The following is a 22,897-nucleotide window of genomic DNA, read 5'->3' as shown; positions in this document are numbered from 1 at the left end:
GGGACCACAATGTTTTCACAGATTTCCAATAACACACCCCTCTTAATAAGACTTCAGCGACACAAGTTACAGCAATGAGACAGTGATTGGAAACTGTAAACTGAGCGATGCTTCTTTTTAGTGCAGTGTTGGTAAAACAAGACTTTTCCTAAAAGATCATCTTTATTTTAGATCATTTAGAATTTTATTAAATTAATAATTTAAAAAATGGGCAATTTTATTACTATTATGATTATTATTATTTTAGAAAATTTATATCTAAATGTGGACTAGGGGGATTTGTATGTAGGAAATGAATACTGTTGAACCATGTTTGAAACAAATAAATGAAATGAAATGAAATATGTTGTTAATAGAGGATTTTATTTTGATGCAATGAGATGCTTTGCCACTTTGTGATACTAATTCTACTATGGTTCTGCTCAGGGAGGTCAAAGGTGACAGCTGTGTGGCTTAAATATGTTGATTTTCTGCATGGCTGTTTTTAACCTTAAACTCACGTCAGGGCCACAGTTCATTTTTTAAAATAACTCTTTAGCCTCATCTAATGGACAGTACTGGAAAAACAAGTCAATCTCTTGTATGCTTTTTATGCCTTTGGACCTTCTGTAATTCTGTAACTCCTGCTCTGTGAATTCATGCTTGATTAACTTTGACCCTGCAAGGGTTTTAGGTCACATCAGAATATGTATGCTGTGCTGACATCACAAGGTCACATGACCATACAAACAGAGGAAGAAATAAAAACCCCCACAAAACTTCAAGTCACCTTCTCTTCAACCTCCTAGCTCTGCCTGTGAAAATAAGTAGTGATGATCCACAGATCCAACAACACTATTACATTACAAGGACTTTTCTAGAAGCTATTATTAAAGCAAAAAAACATGTAATGAAACAGAGAGGAAAGCTTGCAGTGTCCCACAGGGCTGATCTTATATACACACAGATGATCTTCCTGTTCCTCTGCTGCTCTGCTAAAGGAAAGCTCTGTGCATTGTTTATATAGACTGACTATAAGGTACATGAATGTGACGGATTAAAGTTATGTGATATAATTTTATTTTCAGTCCCACCAGCCTGATGGTGAGACTAGGTAATGCAGTGTTATTGAGAAAGTGCTGTCTGGATCACCGGCTCCTCCTCTAGGTGACACTTATTGCTCTCGTCTAAAACACTGTCTCTGCACTCTGTAGTTATGTTAAGCATACCAGAGCTGTGCACAGCCTCCCTTCCACAAGCAAAACAAAACACAGCAGACAAATGTGAGGCCTTCTCCTCTTTCCTACAGCAGCTAGCGTCACCTGAGTATCAGAAAGGTGAGCCCACAGAGTAATCTGTATGCCCATAAACTGAGTCTCGGTGCAGCAGAGGTGGAGTGGACAGCAGCTGCAAAAGCATTTTATCCTCTAAAATTTAATGCGTGCAATTAGAAATAAGCTATTCTCTGTTGACTTTTACACTGAGCTAATTTCTTTAGCTTTAAGGAGGTGGATCTTTTCCTGTCATGTGCCCACAAAACACTCAAAGTGGATACGTCTCTCTTATGACTTTACTCATCATTTAAATTTTCTACTCATGACTTATGGTCTTCGGATGATTTCTAAGTGATGTGTCACAGAGCACAGATGGCTGAAATTCCTAATGCAAAAAGAAAGGTGGTGACAGGACTGACGAAACAAATGAGCCATGAAAGAGAAACGAGCGGCTGCTAAACTACAAAAGAACATAAAGCTTCAGATAATGAATGGTGTATGTTGTTTTTGGAACAGACTGCTTTATAAACACACGCTTCACTGAGCTACAGCGCCATCTGTGAGACAACCGAGTGTTTGCTCACAAAACCATTTAATCCTGTTTATTGTTATTGTTTTTGGGTTTCCGAGCTATAGTCTGTATTTATTTTGTCTGAACTGATTATCTACTACAATAAGCATTTCTTTAAAGTGTCTCAGATGAAGTTAGAATAAATAAAACCTAAACAAAGGGTGACATCATCATGGATGTTTTGGTGGTACACCTCATGTTTTAGGCCATTGTTTCCCAACCTTTTGGAGCCACAGCACATATTTCACATTAGAAAAATCACACGGCACACCACCAAACAAAAATGTCACAAAAAGCATATTGATAAATTTTCCCCGTGCACCAGGTATAGAATTGGCTCAGTATACCTTTTTGCTTTCTTCTGACCACTACTCATGCTAGGGCTCTTATCTGGGTCAGAATTTTCTCCAGGAACCAGGTAAGATTGACTACTTTTTCATTTCAAATATTTTCCTGTTGACATTACGCACTGTGTTGTCTCACAGCATGACTGTTATATAACTTCAACTACCAAATAGAGCAGGTAGTTGTACTGCCCTCTAGTGGAAGACAATGTAACTGTTCTGTCCGTTACTCACGCCAATCGCTTCGAGTACCAATAAGGTGGAACCAGATAATCTTTCACGGCACACCTGATCATTTCTCACAGCACATCTATGCACAGTGGTTGGGAGGCACTGTTTTAGGCTATCCATGTCCTGTAGTGGGCCACCGTGGGATAGCTATCTGAGGGACCTTACAAGCTGTCAGGGGAGGGAAAAGGTTACTTGCTGACCATACCAGAGTGACCCAGACCTATCTCAAAGTTGAAGGAGAGACCCAGCCACAACACGAGGATGTGAGTGATCAATGGCGTGATGCAACATATGCAGGAAAATTGAGACTTTATAGGAAACCACAGTGCAAAATGGTGAACACTGCAAGGACAATGGGAAGAAGAAACTCTCTGAAGATGGTGTTAGACGTGTATACCAGACAAAGGTGTTTACACCTGCAAAGCTATGAACTGCCACAGTGAATGTCTAGCAATTCTGTCTTTCAAGGATAAGTAAGCAAGTATGATACTAGTAGTCCTTTTAACAGTGGTGTTCAAGAAAACCAACAACATGTTTATCTTAGTTTTAAGTGGTGCTTTACGTAGTGTGAATCTACCTTCCTTAGGCTCCTGACAACCTTAAATATTGGAATTAAGTATAGAAAATGACTGAAAAATGAACAGGAACCACTGCTGTCCTACCAATGCTGATTAAGAATACAACATCATGAAATCCCAGAAAAGACCTTGGTTAACTAGGGTTAATTGGTAAGTGTTTTATCATAATCCTTTGATAATGGTCACATAAACATATACTTTTCATTCTGCACTATGTCAACTGCCTCTTCCATAAGAGTCAAATTTGTCATTGAGTTGTCATGCCAGTCCTTAATGTACAAACAATATGCATTATAGTTAGAAGAACTACTTAAATAGGTTGACAGCGGAGAAGAATTAAAATGAAAAAGTATTTTCTAAAATTTTAAAAAGAAAAAAAAATGTATCTTAAAAGTAAGAGAGGGATGTTGCTTGAGTGTGATGTACCTGATGAGTCGCTCCCAGGCACCTGGTACCTGGAAGAGCAGAGGTTGATGCCCAGCAGTAAATATGGGATGGAGCAGAAAGGACCCAAATGAAGACTCACTATTCACGATGTTGCGTCAGAGGACCATGGAGACCTCTGTGAGATGCCTGATGGAGCAAAGAGCATTATTGAGGTATCAGATAAAGGTACGCAGAAGTAAATGTGTGTTTGAATTGCTCTCAGAACGACTTCCCCCGGAGGAGGAAGGGTTAGACTAAAACTTTGATGCCTAATGATGTGTTTATTACAACATATCAGCCTATTATGGTGTCATTGTGACATTGTAGGCATCATACAGAAAAAAAGTGTTGTATAGCTCTTGCCATGCCCTTTCATATCATATATTACTTGATTTGGTCTTGAAATGTTTCTTCAAGGTCAACTTTGAACTTCAGTGCTTATATGATGGTGAAGGTCAAATGTTTCGCCAACCTAGGGAGTCATGTCCTTCAGGGCCTAGTATATTGTTTGAGTTTTGAACACAATCCATAAAAATGTGTGGGTAATGTAAAGTTTTTACTGCTTTTCACAATTTGTGTGAACTTGATATCATGTTCACCCAAATTAAATAAGCTTGAACTGAAAATGAAAATGAAAGCTGTCGACCAAAGACTGCTAATAAACAGACAGACGGACAAACTTTGTCTGTTTCTCCTTCGAAGGAAGGACATCAAGTGCGCTAAAATTGAATAACGATTGTATAGCTTATATTTTAAAACTCCAGCAAGCAAAATATTAATGTACAGTAGGGCTGCTTTTCCACATTGGAAATTTTAGGTCATAGACTTGATCATGTAAAATCACATAACTACTTTTGGCCACACTGACTACATACTTTATACTTTTCCATTCTGTTTTTTAACTACACGACACTGCCCCTCTATTTGACAGTGGGAATCATGATGGATGTAGACAGACCCAAAAATGCTCTACTTACCTGGGATCCTGCCCCCAACAGCCAGGCATCCACTCGTTCCATGTTTCTGTTGGAAAGGCAAGAAGTTGGTTCTGACTTTCACTCTCAGAGATCTTCATCTCAGCTGATGTCACCAGTGACAGAGTAACATGTAACATGTAAAGACTTACCCAGTGACTGGGAAAGCAGAAGGGAAGTGGTGAGGGAAACTGCCAAGAAGGTACTTACTGTATCCTCTGGATGGAGTAAAGAGGAGATGGTGATGCCATTAGGAGAAGAAAATATTCAAAAGATGTTGGCAAAGAAAGAGTGGAATCATTCGTGTGATGAAGAAAGTGGGGAGGAGTAGTGGGAGGCTAGGCATATGGCAAAAAGAAAGAAGTGCCAAAGGCAAACTATTACAGTGACTCATACACAAGGCTGGTCACTAAGGAAAAACAAAAACACTATATCGATTGGCTGGACAGAAAGATCATGCCGGAAAGGATGAGCAGCAGAGAATTAGTAAGGAGGAAGTATGGACAGCTATGAACACACTGAAGAGTGGCAGTGGGTTCATATGACATACTTGTGGAGCTTTGGGGATGTCTGGCAAAGAATGTAGTTGATTTTTTCAACTGTGCTTCTTTGTGGATCTATAGAAAACATATGATAGGGTGCCAAAGGAGGAACTGTGGTACTGCATGATGAAGTCAGGAGTGGAGAGCTGAAAATGCTTAGATTTTCATTGGGACAGGATTACAAATGAGAACATCAGAGGAAAAGCTCAGCTTGAGTGAGTTGAAGATAAAGTGAGGCAAGGCTGACATGGTTTGAACATGTGCAGAGGAGGGATAATGGATATATTAGAAAAAGGATGGTGAATATGAAGCTGGCAGGCAGGTAGACAAGAGTAAAACCTTGTCTACCTGATCCAATGTGGTGGAGGAATAAAACTGCTTTAGTGCTTCGAATTACTCTGTGCATACAGTTAAAATCCACAGAACAGTGCACAGATCTGCACTGTTCTTTTCAGCAACAACCCTTTGTTCTGTACTACTGCACATCTACCTGATAAATCTGACTCCCAGTGCTTTATTGAAACTTCAAGGATGTACTAGTTCATTCAGCTTACAATCAATAGCAGTTTCAAGGTTTTTGAAATGTGTAAAGCTGAGCAGTAGAGTGATGTGCTTTTGACTTACTGTATTACAGAAAATAAAGACAATTAGAATCCTTTGAGAAATCAATGAGGCTTTTAAAGAGTCACATCCAGTAAAAAGCAATCTACTTGACAAAGTTAAAGTTCAGGATGGTCAGTGGTAACCCTGACACATAAAAAGCATGGAAATATGTGAATTCACCAGCATTTCACTGATGTTAGCATAATGGTGAAAGGAAAGCCCCAACCACGCCTTCCTAATGTGGGAGTCAACCAGTAGGACCACTCCCTCCATGATCATGACCATGAAGATCATGATCATCACCATCTAACAGAATACCAGTCATTAAATTATTAAGAACCTTATGTTAACGACTAATTCGGATTCAGTAATGTTCCTACATGAAGAGTGTGCGTGAAGGTCTGGCTGTGAAAATGGAAAAATGTCTGTAAAATGACAAATGTGACCTTGACTTTGGGTGAAGACCTAACAGGTGATCACAGTGTATAAGTTAAATTTTGAACAATCATGTAAAAGGACTTTTCATGCTTTGCTGTGGCTTTGCTATTCATTGAAGGTTGTATTTAACTAACTTTAAAACCTCATAACGACCAGATTTTTCTATTATGTACTGATCCTTAAACCCTTAGAAAAGAGGGTGTGTTTTCTTTTTACCGTGACTCAGAATCTGGGCAAAGTCAATTTACAAATACGATTTAATTGGTTTCACTGATATGCTATCAGGAACCAAAAGGTTTGGGAACTGGAAGCCCCAGCTCAGCACTTCTGCGGCCAGCAGAAATCAAAGCAAAGTCATAAAGTTTAACTGAGATGGTTTCAGTGAATAAGTGAGCAACACAGAGTACCTGGAACACACTGTACCCTTGAAGAGACAACAATATCTTTAACTTCTCTAATAAAATGTAAAAAAAAAACGATTGCCCTTTAACCAAAGGACTTTGATGTTCCTCACAAAATCAACATGTGCACTTCCTGTTCTTTGGAATCTGCAGTGAGGAGGAAGGCTTGGCTCACCGGCTGGCCTGTGGGGGTTGTTGGAAGTGTTTCTAGTACACTTATGACTCTTTGTAGCTACTCAACCATGTTTAGTAAAGGTGGTGGTAGTGCTGGTTTTGGTGGCAGTTGTAAAAGTACAAAGAAACAAAGAGCGAAGGGGAGGGGAAAAAATGGAAAATCTAAGAAATTAGCAACACTTTGCCCATTAAAATACTCTGTGCTCTTGAACAAAATGGTCTCTAACCTCTCAGCAAATTATTAGAAAAATGTCCTAATATGTTACTTTTTTATTTGTGACACATAGCTTGTACCAAACTAAGGACTGTAGAAAGGTGGAAATGAATCACAGGTCCTATATCTGCTGAAGCTTCAGGGAAATCCCCCCCCAATCCTGAATCAGTATTTTTACTGCTAACAAAACAGAGAAACCTACGAGAAAAGTGTTTACAAAAGACACTAACATGCAGGCAGCCTCAGTGTACAACAGACATTCTTTATTGTGACACACACTGATAAATATATATTTATATTAATAATGTAAGATTGCATAAGATGGTAATGAAAAACGCACATCCTCCAAGCCTATGTCATGTTGGCTCAGTAGTATGTCTCTAGCTCCACCCAACCTAGAAATCAAATGAGACACAATTAGTGTGATGTTTCATGTCAAATGTGGTAAATGGACTGGTTCTTGTATAGCGCTTTTCTACTCTTCTGAGCACTCAAAGCGCTTTACACAACTTGTGCATTCGCACACCCACAAATGTGAGAGTTTAGATACTTCCTTTTGTCTTTTACAGACAAATCCAACGAAAAATTCTAATAAAAATTATAGAGTGGCCAACTTATCTAATTTTTATCTGTCTTTACTTTATTTTGCTTATGTTTAGTGACAGTTATTGGGGAAAAAAATTGACTTGACTGGGGATTATAAAGAAGATAAACTGCAGCCATGATTTTGGTGATGATGCTATTAGGAGCTCTACCCTTCAGGGACATGTGAGGGTGTGTCAGTTTGGTCTCAGGGTTGCTTATGAGAGGATATCATGAGCGAGGCCATTAATATTCACCCTGGGATGAAGTCATATGACCCTAGAAGAGCTAGAGGTTTGTGTATTTGGGTTTTATATTATTAGATTTACATCCTGTACAATTCTGAACTGAAGTCTGATCATCAGGACACAGTTTATTTTCATTTCTTGGAATAATCAACATTTTTCACCTTTAACTCTTAATACTTTTTGCTGTTCTGATGTTCAGTTTGTGGTTTCTCAAACCCTTTAGATAAAATGTAAAAAAAGTATGACCTTTGCATTCCCCTACACTAATATTTAAAATGCAGAGTTTACAGGCAAAAATGTGTCCTACGTGTGTCAGAAAGTAAAACAAAGAGCTGGGAAGGTCTTACCTCCTGGGGTGCGTCTGAGGATATATTTTCTGACTTCATCATAGATGAAAATGAGGAAGGAGTAGGGAACGGAACAGAACCACCACATTGGCCTAAGGTAAGGATGGACAGACAAAGATTCAATTTCAAATGACAAAAAAAAAAAAAACCCACACAAAAGCTTGCTTCTCAACATCTTGGAAATTCTTATGTCAGGTTCTGTAAAAGCACATGAAAAGCTTTGATGGTGAACATTATGCTGTAGACAACCAGATGTTAAAATGAATTTATGAGGTGAGGAAGCAAAACGACGCATCTAAAAAATCTAAAAACAGAAGGTACTCACTGCTACAGGTCAGTAAGAACAGACTAGAGACCAAATGATATATCAGTGGGGTCGATATATCAGCTTAAATAACAGTATCAGGATATGTAACAGTTGATTAAAAGAAAAAAGTAAGGAAGACATGGGGAGAAAAAAGCCTTCAGTCATTTTATGACCATTGATGTTGCAAGTTTGCCTACCAGAAGGCACTCTGCAACTTCCCTGTTGGCAGCACATATTTGAAACGCCACAAACACAAAACCCAGCTAACCCGAACAAAGTTGGACAGAGCATAAACAAGCAATCCACGACAAATAAAAACTGTTTTAAAACCTCATTGTCACATCAAGGACGCATATATAACTACATATAACAAATAACAGGGAAAGCTGTTCATATTTTCTGTCTGAAAGAAAAAAATTGGCCAGTATCAGTTCTGAAATCACCAAATATTTGTGTCAGTATTGATCTTAAAATTCCTGTTACTGGTCACGTCTAGAAGAGACCATACGGACATGATCCCTTTCAATGTCATAATGCACACATAGAAAACTTATGATATACTGCACAACATTTAAAGAACACCCACAGGAAAAGTAAACAAATTAATGCAAATGTTTTATGGTCCTCTTGGATATTCTTTGGCAAGATTGTATGAATTTCTGAGCCGATGAGCCTAAAAGTGTCTTAACTTTTTTCTTTTTAGAGGAGAGCAACTCATATCGCAGCTTGTGCGCTTTACTACAAAGTGGAAATGACAGTAATAAACATATTTTATTTTATATTAACAAAGCTAAAACTCCATTTAACAAAATACAAGGACATGATCGTCTTTGCATAAATGAAGATGGCAAACTAGGCAGCCACAAAAACATGGGTGAAATAGCAAAACGTTGCAATATGAATATATAGCGATTTCTCTAAAGTAGCCAAATAATGCTGAGTGTTTTGGTTCATTTGTATAATTACAGTGTAGAAAATTATAGTGTAAACCTATCAGATTGTTTTTACTCACTTCATAGGGTACATTCTGATGGCAATGTCCATGCCTGGGCAGTATGACAGGAAGGCAGCCAGAGCCATCTCCTCAAAGATGCCAAAGATGAGAACGTAGTTCCTGTGAAATAAATAAATGTAAGAATCAATAAAACAGCAGAGACTAATCTCGTTAAAACTGGACTTATTTGCCGGTTTATTTGGAAAATGGCGGTTCCAAAGTCTGTTGTTATTGGAGATCTCATGTATATCTGTGCATACATACTTCATTCCTTGTTTCACAATGGAGTTGGTCCTGGTTTTACAGATGAGCAGATCGGCCACCTGGACGATCACAATACTTGTGAAGAAAGCTGTGTGGCAGGTAAACTCGACGATCTTTCTGCGCTCGTACGTCTGGGGGACAAAAGCTAAATTAACACTGAATCACTGAAACACACACGTTTTACAATTCTCACAGTCTGGAGTAAAGTTAGTAACATTACTGTGACTGACCCACTCCTGTCCATAGCTGTCTTCCAGGTCATTTAGATATCTGTTATCCCAGAACACTCTGATTCCCACCAGATCTTTGGGGAGGAATCCATTTTCAGACAGGATGACAAAATAAGTGAAAAAGCCACCTAAGGCCTGCATCATACCTAAAAGAAGCAAAAACATCAAAGAATGCTTATCAGACAGGGTTTCAACTTTTACTAATGACAAATATAAATAACAACTGTGGCTGTCTCTTCATAAAGAAAGCAGTAGCAAATATGACATGTCAATGTAATACTCTGCAAATCCATGGTGAATGAAAATTAAACACATTAATTGTTTGAAACAATGCCGCACGTTTAACCTATTAACAAATTAAATAATGATCAGATTTGCCTGAAAAAAACTGACGGATTCCGTTTTTAATGCCTGCAAACAAAAAATCTTTCAATTTAATAAAGTAATATGCATTTAAATTAATGATTGCATTCAATCTATAAGCAATAACTTCCTCACCAAATGACGGTACCCATTTTGGATATGATATTTAAAGGTGTTTTAGTGTCTGCAGTATAAACAAAATCCAGCAGGGGGCAGTAGAGGAAGGCTTAAAACAGCACAAAAGTATTAAAAACCGATTTGATATAGCTAAAGGTTAAACAGTGAACGATGTGTTACCAATTTGCCCATAGGCCATACTGATGAGTCTCTCATTCACCAGCTTGTCTGTTTGGGCATTTCTAGGCTGCCTCTTCATGATGTCACTTTCAGCCTGTTCATAGGCCAGGGAGATGGCAGGGACCTGTCATGGCAAAAGAAAAGAAAAAGAAAAAACAAATTATCCACCCATAAATGCATTATCTTCTGCTTGAGCTTCTGTGTAGAACAGATTCAGTAAGCTGGAGAGGAAATGCCCCCTCATTAACAAAGAGATCTTCTTTTAGGCTGCAAAAAGAGATTGTTGATCTAAGAAAAACCCAGGACATCTTCCTATCCATCTCTGATCAAGGAAAACAGCAAAAATCGCAGTTTTCTTTTCAGCACTGTACCCAACTTACTTAAGTATAAATAACTTTATTAATTTCTTCATAAGTAATATTTGAACTATTTAAAAAACAACATTTAATAACAATGTCACAAACATATCATTACTCACAGTAAGCTTTAATACTACTGATATTTATTTAGACTCTCTCCCTACGATTGATCTATCTGAGTTAACGTAATAATTAGTACTTCTAAATAGTCAGTGTAGACCACATTACACCACAGAAACAGCTTCAGTGATACTGCTGGTATTAAAGGTACTGTGCTACAGTAGTTTGAATCCTTTCCATCCAATGGACTACAGTTTCTTCATGTAAATGGAGAGTCCTCTTCTCACACTAAGGTTAATTATGGAGTTCCACAGGGTTCCCTGCTAGGACCAATTCTGTTTACATTATACATGCTTCCCTTTTACATAGACTTTTACTGCTATGTGGATAATACCAAACTTTATTTATCTAAGAGGCCAGATAACACAGCAATTAGTTAAACGTGTTTAACAGAATGTGCTAAAGCTAAAACAGCGTGGATGATTCTTCCTTCTAAAATCATTGTTTTTGTGGCTGTTGTTGTGATTTTGTTCTATATAGATTGAATTAAACTGAATTGAACAGAATCAGGCAAAATCTCACCATGTCAGTTCCCAGGTCAATACAGAGGATGGTGACAGTTCCCAGGGCAAGAGGGATGTCAAAAAGCACGAAGAAGAGGAATGGCGACATCTCGGGGATTTTACTGGTCAGAGTGTAGGCGATAGACTTCTTCAAGTTATCAAAGATCAGACGGCCTGAAAGAGGAATTCAGCAGCTGCTGTGAAGCTTTGTATTTTATGGAATTTTACTTTTTTTCCAAGTCTTGATATAGATATTACCTTCTTCCACTCCAGTTAAAATGGAGGCAAAGTTATCGTCTAGCAGGATCATGTCAGCAGCCTGCTTGGAGACATCAGATCCAGCAATGCCCATAGCAACACCGATGTCAGCTTTCTTCAGAGCTGGAGAGTCGTTCACACCATCACCTGTCACGGCCACAATGGCTCCCTGGAAGAAAGCATTTTTTTATATACATTTTAAACAAAACAATGTTGAAACTGTGTGTGTGAGAATCCCCACTCCCGCCGCCCCTGATGCTCACCTGTCTCTGGCATCCTTCCACGATGATCAGTTTCTGCTGAGGGGAGGTCCTGGCAAATACAATTTCAGTGTGGTGCTTCAGCACATCATCAAGCTGCTCTGGGGTCATTTCTTTCAGCTCACTACCATGGACGACGCAGGCCTTAGCTTCCCTGTAGATTAGATTGTAGCAGTGTTAGTACAGAGGTGTTTCGCTGATTTTTTTTTTTTGTGCAATTCTGCACGGTTTTTTTGGGGGGTTTTTTTTGTTTTTTTTTAATGCGCATTGTGTTCTGCGTCCTGATTGGTTGTAGACCATTTTCAATCAACCTCGTGCAGTGTCTCCTGCACAGTACAGATTGCGTTCAACTTGTCAAATTTACATAAATCATCATCACCTGCGGGTGCCTTTCGGTTTCATTCTATAATACTGCACTTATTTTTCTACAAGGTTTGAACTTTGAGAGTATTAAAACATTTATAATAATTGCAAAAAATAAACTTGGCTACTTCGCGGATTTCACTTATCGCAGGTTATTTTTAGAACGTAACTCCCACACTAAATGAGGGACTACTGGATGACAGAAGTGTGGCTCAGGAGGTAGAAAGGTTCATTCGCTAATTGGAAGGTTGCTGGCTCGTGTGTCAATGTGCATGAATAAATGGATAAATGTTGCATGTTGTACAAAGTACTTCAAGTACTCAAGTACAGCAGGAAAGCACTATATAAGAATCATCTATTAACGAACAGCAGCTGTAATCCAACACCCTGTGTCCAAGAACAGACTATGTTAAGGATATTAGAAAAAGATAATGATGGGGGAAACAAAATAACATCAGCCTCAGCAAAAGTTGATGATGGAACATTCAGCAAAAAGCTACATTTACAACATATTCTACTTGTTGGCTTCCCATTGCAGATAATGAATCACATGTGTTGCATTTATTAGGTATTATTTGCACTTCAGTTACGAAGATGACTACTGATTCAGGATTATAGTATAGTATAGTCTTGTACTGCTGATGAAGAAACAGGAAAGCCAGTAGCTAAGAACCATATCAAGATTATTTTTTCTTGCACAAATTAATGGTAAAAGCCTTTTAGGCTCTGCAGATGTCAAAACCTTCATTAGCCAAACTTGACTTAATTTGAACAGCTGCCTCTTATGCTCACAAAATGTTCAAAGCTAGCTAAATAAATCTTGATAAGAGAACTAACCTAGGGTTGACCTCTGAAACTGGAATATTTAAGCGGGCAGCAATGTCTTCAACAGTCTCATTGCCTTCGGAGATGATACCCACACCTCTAGCAATAGCCTTGGCTGTAATTGGATGGTCACCTGTGACCATGATGACCTGAGAAAGAAAAGACAAGAAAAATATTTAACTTGAAGTTTTGACCACAGTTTGAAAAAAGAGAAAGTTTAAAATCTGTTGTTTCAAAAAAGTTAGCATACCTTGATTCCAGCACTCCTGCATTTACTCACAGCATCGGGCACAGCAGCACGAGGAGGGTCAATCATGGACATGAGGCCAATAAAGCACAGGTTTTCAGTGGGAAAGTTCACATCATCAGCATCAAAAGCAAAGCCTTCTGGGAACTGGTCATCAGAGAGGTTATAGTGGCAGAAACCTGAAAAAGACACACAGAAAGTACTTGTTAGATTAAATTTTCTCCAGTAAACAAACAGTTCATAAATGCTGAAATAAAAAGAAGTGAAGCTGTACCCAAAACTCTCTCTCCAAGGCCTCCCAACTCAAGATAGGCACTATTAAAAGAATCTTTCAGCTGAGCGTCCAGAGGCTGCTCTTTGCCCTGGATCACAATGGTGGAGCAGCGGTCCAAAATCCTCTCTGGAGCTCCTTTCATCACCAGCAAATGCTTGGTTTCGCCAGGGGTGTTGTTTTTATGGATGGAGAGCTGTGGGACAGCAGAAAGCCTTCATTTAAACGCAAAGTTTTCAGGTCTCAAAAATTAGGCCCTCATTAGGCGTTCTACATTTGCAAGGGTGATCTTGAGTGTGACTTGAATTTCACCATCTAGCAGTGAGTGCAAGCATTGGTGGAGATGTCACTGTGCCTGCCGATTATTTGTGACCACATAGAATTGTTCATGGAGACTTTACATTGCAATGTCCCAAGTATATATGTGAACCAGGCACTGGACTTCAAAGAAGTATACTACTGTGCATTTCCACAACAACATACCGTCAAGGTTTATTGCCTTAAACTGTACTCCTGCCAGCAAAGGATGACTCCACTGATAACAACAACAAGTCAGACTGTATAGGTATTTTTGAGAAAATTGGCTTACTGGACTGTTGATTTAAACACAAAGCTTTGAAACAGAAGTTCACAAACCAAAGCATGACCGTGGTTGCAGTTCCTCCTGCATATATAGTATGTACAATGTATTTTTGAGATTTGTCACTCTGTATGGATGATTTACCTGGTATTTGTTTGTGGAATTAAAGGGGATCTCAGCAATTTTGGGGTATTTTTCTCTCATGTCACTAACAGATCCACAGCACAGCTCGATACACTTCAGCAAGGCAGCTTCTGATGCATCACCAGCCACATGTCTCTGTGGATTTTTAGAAAAAGACAGAATTGGTAAAATGGATTCATCGGCCCCTCTGGTGATGGCCAGAGGGGCCGATGGCGCGATATGGCAGCCTCGCTTCTGTCAGTCTGCCCCAGGGCAGCTGTGGCTACAACTGTAGCTTGCCTCCACCAGTGTACGAATGTGAGAGTGAATGAATAGTGGTATTGTAAAGCGCTTTGGGTGCCTTGAAAAGCGCTATATAAATCCAATCCATTATTATTATTATTATTATAAGTTACATCCTATGCCTTATTTAAAATACCAAAGCTTTTACTTGCCAACCACAAGAGCCTTAAGAAATGAAAGTTTATCACCTTCAAAACAGGAACTTTGTTCTGTTCAGCCAGGAAGACGGCACGGTTGCAGAGTCCGGCGATTCTGGCCAGATTGGCCCAGGTGGCAGAGCTCCTGTCAAAAGAGGTACCGCTCTGGTTCTCAGTGGTGTCTGCCTCATGGATCTGGTTGTCAAACCACATGTGAGCCACGGTCATTCTGTTCTGGGTCAGGGTGCCAGTCTTGTCAGAACAGATGGTGGAGGTGGACCCCAGAGTCTCGACAGCTTCCAAGTTCTTCACCAGGCAGTTCTTCTTGGCCATACGCTTAGCAGTCAGAGTCAGACACACCTACAGACAAAACGTAAGTTTTCAAAACTATGACAACTGCAGACAGTAAGACATAAGCTATCTGCAGAGAATGTCATTTGACACCAAAACTCACAGTGACAGTAGCCAAGAGACCTTCTGGCACGTTGGCGACGATGATACCAATGAGGAAGATAATACCCTCCAGCCAGTTATATCCAAGGATGACGGAGAGGATGAAGAAAGTTACACCCAAGAACACGGCCACTCCAGTGATGATGTGGATAAAATGTTCGATCTCAATGGCAATGGGAGTTTTTCCAGCTTCAAGACTGGAAGCCAGGGTGGCAATACGGCCCATGATAGTATTATCTCCAGTGTTGATGACGATTCCTCTGGCTGTGCCTGAAAATTGAAGAGACACTGAGTCCACAGAACAATGGATGATTTCATTCTTCCTCGTTATCCTTCTTATTTTGTGGATTACCAGCAAGCATCACTAAACTACTGTTTCATCAAATAAAAACCACACTCAAATTGTCAACCACAAGCTGTTCATACTCTACCTTCTACACAGTTGGTGGAGAAGAAAGCAATGTTCCTGGTTTCCAGTGGGTTTTCATTGGAAAATTCTGGAGAACGAGTCTGGGGCTCTGATTCACCAGTCAGGGAGGAGTTGTCCACCTGAGAGATAACAAACAAAATCAAACGAAGATCAGTGACATGAAAACACAGAATTAAATATTTTTGTAAAAAATAATAATAATAAACTTAAGAAACAAATGGGAACAGTTTATGATATGATCAAAGAAAAGCTACTTAGAATGAAGACCACCACATCCAATCAACATAGCTAGTAACTTCTCAGATTTACTAGTGGGATACATAAAAATGTTGAACAGCTGAGCAATCAGCTTGCATGCACAAGATTAGCTAATCTAAATGGACTGAGGGCTGAGCTCGACTCTGTCGCCGCCATAACTAAACTATGTCTAAAACTAACTAAACATCACAGCATGTCTTCTTCTCATTTAAATAAATAATAGTAGATATCAAACACATGCTCTACAAAAATGTTTGCTGGCATTAAGAGTATTTGAGATACAGACCTTGCAGCCGTGAGCAGATATGATTCTCAGATCAGCAGGGATCCTGTCTCCGCCTTTCACCTCCACTAAATCTCCAAGCACCACCTCCTCGGTGTTGATGCTTTTCTTCTCTCCGTCACGGATAACCAGGGCTTGCTATGAAATCAAAGATTTTAGGAATTTTTGATTAACTCGGTTTGATTTTAATGCCAACACCAAAATTTCAGATGATAAAATGTATCATCAGTGCAGAACTTTTCCCTTAAGACTGTGCAAAAAATACTGCAGTTTCTTAATTCATATAAGCTGTAAATATGTTGAATTTACATTAGTTTTCCTTTCAGTGTCTCACCTGTGGGACCATGTTCTTAAAGGAATCCATAATCCTGGAGCTCTTGGCCTCTTGGTAGTAGGAGAAGCAAGCCGTGATCATGACCACAACAGAAAGGACGATACCTAGGTACAACTACATGAAGAGACACGAGAGAGTTAGGTGATCCTTAATGGTCACAATAACAATTTAGATAAAGACTCGCTTACGTTATCACTTGCGGGTTCATCTTCTGAGGCAGCCTGGATACTATAAGCCACAAAGCAGAGGAAGGCACCAATCCACAGCAGCATGCAGAAACCACCAAACAGCTGGAAACCAGGGGAAATAACATTTAAGCTTTGGTGGTTGTACTCACTTTTTTTGCATTTATAATGTGTGAGTTAAAACACAGGTTTGTGGTTTTCATGGTGAGGATGTTGGACTCCTACCTGTTTGCAGAACTTGACCCATTCGGGTGTTGTGGGAGGAGGTGTGAGGGCGTTGGGGCCATCTCGGGCCAGGATCTCTTTTGCTCTGGAGGAGGAGAGACCCTAAAAACAGTGTCTCAGTTACCCCAGAAGTTCAAAAGACTTGTCTGTACATGTGTAGTACAGTATAGTTACATCCTACAACAGTAATAGTGTAGTATATTTACTGGTTCCTGTCACCCTCTTAATTGCCTTTTGTGGAACATTTAGAGTTATAGAGTATATGTAGAGAGTTGTACTTTTTTTTGCAAAATATATCTTCACTTGAACTGCTTATAATTCATGTCTATAATGTAGGTTATGACACTGCTTTACATACAAACCAGTTCATTAACTAAAGCACTGACTGCAAATAAAACCTTTTTTCCTTCTTTATGTTTAAAATCTAAGTTTTCTGTGTAAAGTTGTCACTGTCTGGTGGTTCAGTATGCCCGAGCCGCTCCTTCTTCCCTCTATTGTTCCCTCATTTCTTTGCTGTCTTTCAGCTGGGGCCTCCATTTATCACCTACTTCTCTCTGGTTGAAAAAAAACTTTAAACCTGCTCTTTTCTCATTATGTCTGCATCTGACTGCTCAAATCTAAGTTTTTTTAATCTTATATTAGAGAGAAGATTCCAATGCCGTTTTTTTACTTGTTGGGGCAAGGCAGTGGTATTTTCTCTGTAATTTTACAATTTTATGCACAAAATGAGCTAATGTTAAATTTGATGTTTGCTACAGGCCACACAAAAGCTGTCAAGGCAACAAATGACTGAAAAAACAAGAAAGTTCAAAAACATTAAGCCTGGAGAACATATAGCAAATTATTAAGTTATTATTATTTGATTGCTTTTTAGTTGTTTAACATGCTTACCTATAAAAGAGATGTGAAAAAAATAGTGGCTCGTGTGGATTAAAAGTCTTTTAGTTTTCATTTTCTTCAAATTTAAGAATTTGGTTTGTAAAACTAGACCAATAAAACAGAACTCCGAAACTAGATACTGCTCATAGTGGGTGAGAAACTGAGATCTTGAACATTTTATATGCTATTATTTGCATGCACACCATGATGTTTTTCAAGACTACCTGATCTTTCCTGGCCTCTGTCCTTACCATCTCAAACACTCACAAAAACAAAGACACATATTCGGAGTCCTCACCATGACTAGGTCGGTTCCATATTTTCTGTGAATCTCGTCCACGCTTAATTTGTGATCATCCTAAGGAGAGTGTGGGAGAGAAAAAGACGAAAATGTCATTTGAGGCTTAAAAAACGTCCCTGTAAATTCCTCCAGAAGGACACAGGGGACAAAATGCATCTGCACTTTACACATTGCTCCATACAGAGTCATTTTAAGATAAGAATCTTTTTGTGTTTGAACACGGATTTTCACATGTTATAAACTCTTTATACTATATTGGCATACTTAAATTGTGCCAATCAAACACTTACATGAAAGATTATCCCAGAGTGGCTTCACATAATTTACGTACTCACCAGGTCAACTTCTTTTTTCAGGTCCTCCGTATCCCTATTTTTTCTGCCCTTCTTGCTCCTCTTCTCCTCGTGGTCTGCGGTTGCTGCCAGTTTGTAGTCATCTTTCATTTTCTGTTATGAACAAAAGGGAGTTCTGAATACGACTAAAATCGAAGGTGATTTTAAAGCAGAAAGTTGCATGAAACTAAATTATTAATTATTGTCAACAATTAAAAAATAATGTATTGTTAACTGATATGCTGTTAAATATTAGAACAGCAAATTCAAATTCAAATAGATCATTTTAGAATATGTTTTAAGTTTCTAAAGCTGTAAAGAAATTAATGTATGTTTTCACAGTGTCACAAAATAGGGTTTTAAATAAAACTGATACAACATGAAACATGCTGGAAAGTTGCCTTTAAGATTTTACATAATGAAGTAAAATGTGTCATTATTTATATAATTTTGAAAAATGTCTCTTCATAGTTGATAAAGCAGTCAAAAAAAAAAAAAGAAATTTAACAGAGATGTAAGCTAATGTGTAAGTAAGCGGCAAGAATATTCAACCCTGAGCAATCCAAAACTGTCGAGCTCAGTCCAAACTTACTGTCACTCCCATGGTTGCAGTGCAGTCTGACAGCAGTCAGTTCAGTTAATCAGTCTAACCTTCCTACTCCGCCTCCCTCTTTCAGTCCAGTTCTCTCCTGCGTCTTCCACTCTGCCCTGAACATAGGTGGCTTAATTTCAGCTTACTTTTATACCTGTGGAGGAGGAGCTTAGAGGAAGGAAGCGTGGAGGTTAAACTCAATAGGTCATGGGTTGGGGGAGGTATTATGATTAAACTCCTCCAACACTCAAATTTTTTGCTTCAGTCACTGCCAAGGGTACCCGTCAGCTGTGTCCAGAAGCCCAACAGCTAACCACGCTTGGTTGGACTCCTTCAGCTTGATGGCTCCCTTCAGCTTTGGTGCCACTACTCAGTGCAGATATCTTGGCAATAGAGCTACCACAATTGATCAGTCAACTTCGATAACCCTTCATCCTTGTCATCCTTGCGTTGCTGGAAGGGGAAGTTAAAGATCTAACAAACAAGGATCCTCTGCCAGACATGCACAATGAACCCTCCCTATACATTTGGGCACAGCAAACCTCACTGCGAATCTGGTCATACAATTACAAAACCAATCATCAGCGACCTAGCGTGTTCTAGGTGCCTTGATGAACACAGCTATGCTCGAAAATTGACCCTGATATCCCTCATCAAACCAAGATGTTCTCTGCCCTTGATGTCTGGCTGGTCGGAGTACATGGAGTTACAGGATATGTTTGCTGTAAACGTGTGAATCAATGTAAGCATGTTATCATCTCATTAAGCAAGGTTAGGATGGGTGTAAAGATAGAAAGAAAGAAACTGCAAAGAAGAGATATACTGTCAAACAAAAAAAGGGTGAGGGAGAAAACCTAGAAAAGAAACACGGAAACTGTCTGAAATAAATGTGAGAGAAGAGATGAAGGAGAGGGTTATTTGCCATTTGCCTTGGGAAACCCCATGAGGCAAAAATATATCTAATTGATTAGGATTTTTTCACCATTTATGGAAGGAACAGGTTTTTAGAAATTAAAAAACAAATGAAAAAAATTACAACTTCTAATCTTGTAAAATTCATAAATCTTTAAGGGGTAGTTTTGTCAACAAAGACCTAGCATGTAATTAAAAAACACTTTTGACCCTGATGTCCCTCATCAAATCAATGTATCCTCTTCTTGTTTAGGAAGGAAGGGCTGTCCTTGAAGTTTTTATGGGTGCAGAGCAGGGAGTTGCTGGATATGTTTGCTGTAAACGTATAACTTTGTGTTATCAACCCACAGATGCAAAGAATGGAGCGACAAAGATGAGGTAAAATGTCAAACAAAAGGTGCAGGAGGAAAACATGGAAACTGTCTGAAATAAATACGAGAGAAAGGTAAATGATGAATGAGATGGTTCAAATTTAAGTACGAGGTCCAAAGCACACTTCTGTACATATTAATATATATTAGAAAAACACAAAATGGTTCAGTCCATCCCACGCTTGACTCACCTTTATAGCACAACTGATTTATTCTGCCTAGGCGAGCGCTAATGCACACTGTGAGTCATGTCTTTCTACAAGAAAGCAAAATCAAATAATTACAAGAAAGAAAAGAGAGGGGCAGAAAGCGGTTCTTAAGAAACACTGTTTCCAAAGAAAGGTGAGCTGAGCACAACAAGCATTTTACGATGTTAACCCAGAGAGTTTGAAAAAGTAGGAGATCTTACTTTACTTGAATTGACACACAGTGAGCTCATATACTGCCAACAGCAGCTATTCTCAGCAGTCTTTTATTTCGATGCGAGTATCAACGAGAATCTTGGCAGTATTAACGCCTGTTCAATTTGGGGGGGTTTCTTTCTTTTTTAAATTGTAAGATAAAGACCCCACAATAATAGACAGGAGAAACATCAAGAAGCACCTTTTCAGCACTTTGTTTTTTCAGGATTTATATGTTGGACCAATGAGTTTGTGAGGTAAGAAAGCCACGTGGAAGTTGATAAAATAGCATTTTTAACATCACTGTGATTTTTTTTGCTTCTGTAAAAATGTAATGTTGCTAAGTGTCAATGAAATACGCCTCCATACACAGGCACATAAACATTTCCAGGCTCACTTCTATGCTTATGTTTGTTAACTGAGGAAAACTGACAGAGATTGTAATGCATTTTGACTGGACCAAGATATGGTATTTACTGTTTGTTTGTTTCTTTTAAATCCAGCTACGCTTGGATACTTATTTAATATTATTATATAATTTTGTATGTTTTGCCTGATGATCTAGTTTGATCCCCGTCTTAGCACCACATGGGTTGAAAAAGGTATGAGGCTGTGAGTATGGAAAATGAAGGTTATTCTGAGGTTACTGCAGATAAACATTTATTATTTGTGAATAAATCACATATCTAGTGACGTCTTCTGGTGTTTATTGAGGAGTATTGTAGCCTAAGCATTGCAATTTAACATCCTATCCAACACTTCCCGCCCCCCATCCCCCATCCCCCATCCCCTGCCCCCACTCCAACTCAACAACCTGATCATAAAGGAAGGACTGTCCTTGATGTACGGCGGAGCTGGATATGTTTGCTGTAAACGAGCAACCGTGTGTTATCACCCCATTAAGCTAAGTGAGGAGGGGTATAAAGATGCAAAGAGAGAAAGAGAACAAAGTGAGTGGATGATATAAAACTAAAGAGGCAGGAGAAAAACATGGAAAATCCCGGAAATTAATGTAACAAATGTAAAAATAAATAAATAAATAAATAAAATAATAAAAAGATGTAAATGACAGTACACATCATTTCCATTTAAAGAGCATTACTGTTTAACTTTTATAAATATACTTGTAGTATAAATGTCTATGATGCTATGGGTATTTTGAAGACACAATCATGGGCGATCGTGGCTCAAAGAGTTGGCAGTTCGTCCTGCTGTAACCGGAAGGTGGCCGGTTCGAGCCCCGGCTCGGACAGTCTCGGTCGTTGTGTCCTTGGGCAAGACACTTCACCTACCGCCTACTGGTGATGGCCAGAGGGACTGATGGCACGATATGGCAGCCTTGCTTCTGTCAGTCTGCCCCAGGGCAGCTGTGACTACAACTGTAGCTGCCTCCACCAGTGTGGGAGTGAATGAATAGTGGAATTGTAAAGCACTTTGAGGGCCCCGAAAAGCACTATATAAATGCATTATTATTTTTCCCTGTTCCCTAGCACAATAATGAAATTATTTAAATCAGTTGTGTGACTGAATTTTGATTTAACCAAAGTGTGCTGAGAAAAGTTTGAATGTGAGATATAATGCTTTTAATCTTCTTAATTAATTTTTTTTACATTTAACATCACATTTTTTTTAAATAGAGTAATTGTGCAGTAAGGTCAACATATCACTTTATCTCAGAACTGGACAAGTAAGTAGAATTTATTTTTCTTAGCACTCTAGACACTGGCAACAGCAGCAAAGAGACCCTTTCGGTTCTGTTTCATTTATTGCTATAGTAAACAGTGACAAACAGACAAACTGAAAAGTTTCAGATTTGGAAACACACCATTTAGCAGTGAGTCATTCCCGTCAACTTCCTTTCAACAGTCGTGCAGTGTTTAGGTAATTTGAGTCAGGACTTTAAGACTGGATAGCGGTGTTTGTTCAGAAAACGTTTCTCAAAAAAAGCCATGCTAGTAACTGCCCTTCACACTAATACTCCCTTTATTTCCCTGAAAGAATGAAACCATCACTGCTCACTGCCTGCATTAAAAGGTCACTTCTAAAAAAATTCCCAGGTGATGCAGTGTTTAGCACTATCACCTTACAGCAGGAAAATTGGGCTTTGGTGTGGATCAGTTGATTTCATGGTTTACAAATAAAACGTAGGCTTTTTAATGGGCAGTAATAACAAACATTTTAATATTTTTTTCATTTGGTTTTTAGTGAAGT

At 38.9% G+C, this 22,897-nt stretch overlaps 2 protein-coding genes across 2 annotated transcripts in view; both read right to left on the bottom strand.

Annotated features, from left to right (window-relative positions):
- The window catches only part of LOC121811739 (sodium/potassium-transporting ATPase subunit alpha-1-like), a 63,172-nt gene extending 57,394 nt beyond the window's left edge, over positions 1-5,778 (bottom strand). The window contains exons 1-2 of the mRNA XM_014338426.2: positions 4,381-5,778; positions 3,404-3,550 (exon numbers count right to left, since the gene is read on the bottom strand). The gene's annotated coding sequence lies outside the window, so the exon portion shown is untranslated. The remainder of the gene's footprint in view (positions 1-3,403; positions 3,551-4,380) is intronic.
- Positions 5,779-6,991: 1,213 nt separating this feature from the next.
- Positions 6,992-19,143, bottom strand: LOC121814625 (sodium/potassium-transporting ATPase subunit alpha-1-like). Its single transcript, XM_042221441.1, has 23 exons — positions 19,003-19,143; positions 18,414-18,524; positions 18,076-18,135; positions 16,899-17,000; positions 16,677-16,778; positions 16,489-16,602; positions 16,158-16,292; positions 15,615-15,732; positions 15,185-15,453; positions 14,782-15,090; positions 14,312-14,446; positions 13,591-13,783; positions 13,320-13,495; positions 13,082-13,218; positions 11,885-12,035; positions 11,622-11,790; positions 11,383-11,537; positions 10,382-10,505; positions 9,722-9,867; positions 9,492-9,622; positions 9,246-9,347; positions 7,927-8,018; positions 6,992-7,144 (listed from the first exon to the last, which is right to left on the bottom strand). The coding sequence occupies exons 1-23, from the start codon at positions 19,012-19,014 to the stop codon at positions 7,116-7,118; spliced, it is 3,072 nt and encodes a 1,023-aa protein (XP_042077375.1). The 5' UTR covers positions 19,015-19,143; the 3' UTR covers positions 6,992-7,115.
- Between the last annotated feature and the right edge of the window lie 3,754 nt (positions 19,144-22,897).

This window comes from Haplochromis burtoni, unplaced genomic scaffold (genome assembly GCF_018398535.1).
Source record: "Haplochromis burtoni strain Fernald_Lab_line unplaced genomic scaffold, NCSU_Asbu1 Contig_67, whole genome shotgun sequence".
Lineage (NCBI taxonomy): Eukaryota > Metazoa > Chordata > Actinopteri > Cichliformes > Cichlidae > Haplochromis > Haplochromis burtoni.
The sequence above is the reverse complement of the archived record's forward strand: the minus strand, read 5'-3'. Positions and strand labels throughout refer to the sequence as shown.

Bases quoted from the DNA above. Each gene is read 5' to 3' on its own strand.
- LOC121814625 (XM_042221441.1), bottom strand. The intron at 16,293-16,488 runs GTGAGACACTGA...TTGATTTCATAG, and splicing joins TTAAGAACATGGTCCCACAG to CAAGCCCTGGTTATCCGTGA. The intron at 15,733-16,157 runs GTCTGTATCTCA...GTTATCTCTCAG, and splicing joins TATCTGCTCACGGCTGCAAG to GTGGACAACTCCTCCCTGAC.